Raw genomic sequence first — 4,730 nt, 5'->3', positions numbered from 1 at the left:
AGTGGCTTCACAAGAACTCTGTGACTGTTCTTGAATGGCCCAGCCAGAGCCCTGACTTAAACCCAATTGAGCATCTCTGGAGAGACCTAAAAATGGGTGTCCACCAACGTTTACCATCTAACCTGACAGAACTGGAGAGGATCTGCAAGGAGGGATGGCAGAGGATCCCCAAATCCAGGTGTGCAAAACTTGTTGCATCTTTCCCAAAAAGACTCATGGCTGTATTCGATCAAAAGGGTGCTTCTACTAAATACTGAGCAAAGGGTCTGAATACTTAGGACCATGTGATATTTCAGTTTTTCTTTTTTAATAAATCTGCAAAAATGTCAACAATTCTGTGTTTTTCTGTCAATATGGGGTGCTGTGTGTACATTAATGAGGAAAAAAAATGAACTTAAATGATTTTAGCAAATGGCTGCAATATAACAAAGAGTGAAAAATTTAAGGGGGTCTGAATACTTTCCGTACCCACTGTATATATATATATATATATACACAGTATATTAGGGCTGTCTAAATTAACATGTTAATAATGCGTTAACACAAACTAATTTTAACGGCACAAATTTTATTAACGTGCTATTAATGATGTGCAACTGTTTAACCCGTTGCCTAGCCCGTAATTGGAGAAATGGAGATGCACAGTGTTGCCAACTTGGCGACTTTGTGGCTAGATTCAGCAACGTTTTTCAAAAAAGCGCCTAGCAACAATACATAATACATAATTGGACAAACCTTGTTTAGTTTCTGAGACTCGCTGGTACTGCCGCACGAGTGCGAGGTTATGCGTCTGCTCAGTTCAGCGAGCGGCTGAGAGGAGCAGCGCTTTCAGTTAAAACAGATTTTAATGTTGCTTCTCTAATTTTACATGCAAATATAGCCGAAATCACAGCACAGCTATTTTCTTTATCTTATGTGTATTTGATTTCATCAGATGACGGCTCGATTATAAATCAGAATTTTTGTGCAGATTAACATCTTGGAAGGGAGAGTTATATGTAGTCTTAATGTGTCGCGTTTCAGTCACTACTTCATATTAATTCGGTTGTCTGACAACAGAAACAGTAAAATATATAAATGAAAGCAATTTTATTGAGAATTTAGCTGCATCAAAATACAGTATGTAGGTACAGAGAGGCAAACAAATGTAACAATAAATAATAAATGTACATTTTGCACGTTCAGAAGAAATGAGCTGCCCTGTCCTGCAAATAATGTAAACAGGCGTGTGTAAGTAAATTAATTGCTCAGTCCAAAGAAAGAGAAGTAATGGGAACCTGGTATTTCATTGTTCTTTTTTTCATGTCTCTAATAGACATGAACAAGTTGTGAAAAAAAATCTATGACCTTTGAAACATGTCTAGTCTTCATGCTCTAAGTTGACTATGGTTTTACTAATAATAAACACATTTGCATAGAGCATCCACATTTGTCCATGCCCATGTTGATTAGAGTATTAAAAACTTTATTATGTATTAATTGTATTAACTGTATTAATTTAAGGTACATTTAGAACAGATAAAAAAGTGTGATTAAAAGTTGTGATTAATCACGAGTTAACTTTTCATGATGCATTTTTATCTCAAAAAGTCCTTAAAATAAAAACAAAAATACTTATGAAAAAACGAATAAAATAATAACAAAATCTTTAACAAACATTTTATAAATAATTTGGTTTTGACTTTAACACTGCCGGCACAGCTATAGCAGGACTGGGGAATAATTAAAATGACAGAGGCAGACAGACCCTCATTACCGAGCAGATTTAGTATGGAGAGCAGAATCAGAAATGAAGATGATGAGACAGCTTAGGTGTGAAAGACCCCGGGATCAGATGTGACGTTTGGACATTGCTCTGACACAGGGAGCAGCACAAAAAGTTTGAATCACTGATCAAATAGCCACTGTTTGTGCGTGTTTGTTCTTAGCGACTCGGACAAACAAGCCCAGCTGCTTTGTGACAGAAATGGAGCGATTATGCATGCATTCGTGTTTTGATTCACGCTTTTTTACCTCTCTTCCTCTGCAGGCACTTCTGTAATGCAGGTAACGGCCTTTGACGCCGACGACAGCACCACGGCAAACGGGCTGGTGCACTATCGCATCCTGAGCCAGACGCCACACATCCCCATTCCCAACATGTTTACTATTAACGGAGCCACAGGAGAGATCAGCACCATCGCTACAGGCATCGATAGAGAGGTCAGCCACGTCTCGTACATGTAAAAGCAAGTGTGCTTCCACGAAGCTGCTGCCGTCTGATTTTCTTTCAAAGAACTGTTGATAAGTGTGTAATGTGTTTGGAGTGTAATGGGTTTGAGTGTATGAGCATGTGTGCTTGCAGAGTGTTTTTCTCAACCACCCTTTCGGTCTCTCCTGCGTTAGAATATAATTAGTTCTCAGCTATGATTTGTCTGAGCATACTTGGTGTGGATGGTCCCTAGTTTCCTGTGAGCAACATTGTGAAGAGACATTCTCGCACTGTAACTAACAGCGCTTTTAGAATCAACTTAATGATCAGCCTGTCCTTTGAGCTGTCTGTGACCTTTTCAGGTTGAAGAGCAGCTATCTGCCCTCCCAGAACACCCCATCAGGACAACAGTCACAGCTTCAATGGCTAGGATGCTCAGAATACTGCAAAAATCATGGTTGAATTTGCGAGTATCTGTCCTATGTAGTTTTGTGGGTAAGGAGCAGTGCGTCCCAATTCATTATTTATAGAGAAACTGTAGTAAAAGGTTTTTTTGTATTCTTTTCGGACTAATATTACACACAAACCCATGCGCTATGAAAAAATAGGTGGTTTTACAGAAGCGGTAATAATAACAGTTGTTATTAATATATTAAAATAATTTATTTTTAAAATATCTAAATTCAAATGTTAAAAATAAACAAAAAAATCAAGATATAAACTCAAGTGGTATTTCTTTCTATGTTTTTAGTGAATAACACTTCTTTAATCACAAAAAGAATTGTGTTGAATGAATGTAATATATTAAATTAATTAACCACATAACTTAATTAGGTAAATAAGTAAACATGTTTGAAAACAAGCAGCTTTGCCATATTACAGCAGAAATACTTGAAATATCGTAGCGTATCTTTGAATATTGTGTTCTACAACAGGGGGCCTTTGATTCAAATATTTGAGAAGCACTGATCGAATGTTGTTTTAAAAAAAAAATTTGTCATTGTCACAAAATTGTGCTTGATTCCCATTTCATGCTCAGTGAAGGTGTGTAAATTGGAATTCAGCCTCTGAATCATTTCTGGGATTTTCTAGCTTGTCCTCTGTTTCACAACAGAGATATGTACATGCTCTGGAGTCTTGTTATACTTATTATTTCCAGCCCCACCTACAACTAATTCAACTAATCATTGGGGTCTTCTTAGTGTCTACTTTAGAATGCAGTTGACTTCATTTTGAATGCGTGCGTGCACTCACATACCCACACAAATGAACTCTATGGGTCATGGGAACAGCTTTCCCATAACTCATCTGAGTCTCAGAGCCTGACCCTTCCCACCAGACGTATTCCCCTCTTTAACCTCTTCATTAATCCCTCTCTCTATCGCTCAAGTCCCTCTTTCTTGCACACACACATGCACACACTCTCACAAACACAAGCACACACACAGTTGTGTGCTCCTCCTTAACCTCCCTCTGCTCCACTAATGAGCAGGGTCATTCAGAGGTCCATTCAATTTATCCCAGAATGCTTAAGCGGACCTGCAGGGAAGTCTTTCAACTTCCCCTTTATCTCTCCATCCTACGTGATCCCTTGCTTTCTCACCACAGATTCCAATCTCATTCTCATTAGCATCATATTAAAATAGAAATTAAAACATTTCTAGTTGTAGTAACTGGAGACTGTTCTGCCTCTTCAGTATTAATTATGTGACAAATAGTGCTGTTGCTCAAGCTGAATTGATGATGATGATGATGATGATGACAATTATTATTATTATTATTATTCAGTTCAATTCAAGTTTATTTGTATAGCGCTTTTCACGATACAAATTGTTGCAAAGCAACTTTACAGAAAATTAAGTTTCTACAATATATTTAGTAGTAGCTTATCAGTGGTGACTGTCAGTTAATGTACATATGGCAGAAATGTACAGAAAAATAAATTAAAGACGTAATCAAACAGACGATGGACACTATTAACAGCAATTATTATATGTTGCAATCAAACTTATAGCAAAAGTTGGTAGTTCTGTATGTTGTTTCAGGGTTGGCATCATCTGAGGGGTTGGCATCATCTCTTCTCAGGTGTTCTGGATCCAGACTGAAGCTTGTGTAAATTCTAGTTACATCCCATGGCAAAAACAGAGAAACAAATAGAGACATAATTAGCATAGCTGCTGTTCCATCCAAGCAAAATTAATTTTGTTTAACCCAAGCAAAAGAATAGTAATGTGCATTTGATCAGATATAACTGCAGTACTAGATTATGAGATGCATTATTTGAATGCTTGGCCAAAGAGATGTGTCTTTAATCTAGATTTAAACAGAGAGAGTGTGTCTGAACCCCGAATGTTATCAGGAAGGCTATTCCAGAGTTTGGGAGCCAAATGCGAAAAAGCTCTACCTCCTTTAGTGGACTTTGCTATCCTAGGTACTACCAAAAGTCCAGAGTTTTGCGACCTTAGGGAGCGTGATGGATTGTAGCGTGGTAGAAGACTAGTTAGGTATGCAGGAGCTAACCCATTAAGGGCCTTATAGG

The 4,730-nt window shown here is 37.7% G+C and overlaps 1 protein-coding gene across 2 annotated transcripts in view; it reads left to right on the top strand.

Moving 5' to 3' along the window:
• LOC107590155 (cadherin-4-like) overlaps positions 1 to 4,730 on the top strand; it is a 267,908-nt gene that overhangs the window by 230,455 nt on the left and 32,723 nt on the right. For both annotated transcript variants that reach the window (XM_016278770.1, XM_016278769.1), the window contains exon 8: positions 2,030 to 2,202. In XM_016278770.1, the coding sequence (XP_016134256.1) occupies positions 2,030 to 2,202 (173 nt within the window). The remainder of the gene's footprint in view (positions 1 to 2,029; positions 2,203 to 4,730) is intronic.

Source organism: Sinocyclocheilus grahami, unplaced genomic scaffold (genome assembly GCF_001515645.1).
Source record: "Sinocyclocheilus grahami isolate Dianchi unplaced genomic scaffold, SAMN03320097.WGS_v1.1 scaffold125.1, whole genome shotgun sequence".
NCBI lineage: Eukaryota > Metazoa > Chordata > Actinopteri > Cypriniformes > Cyprinidae > Sinocyclocheilus > Sinocyclocheilus grahami.
Note: the sequence above shows the minus strand (reverse complement) of the source record. Positions and strands in the feature narration are given on the sequence as shown.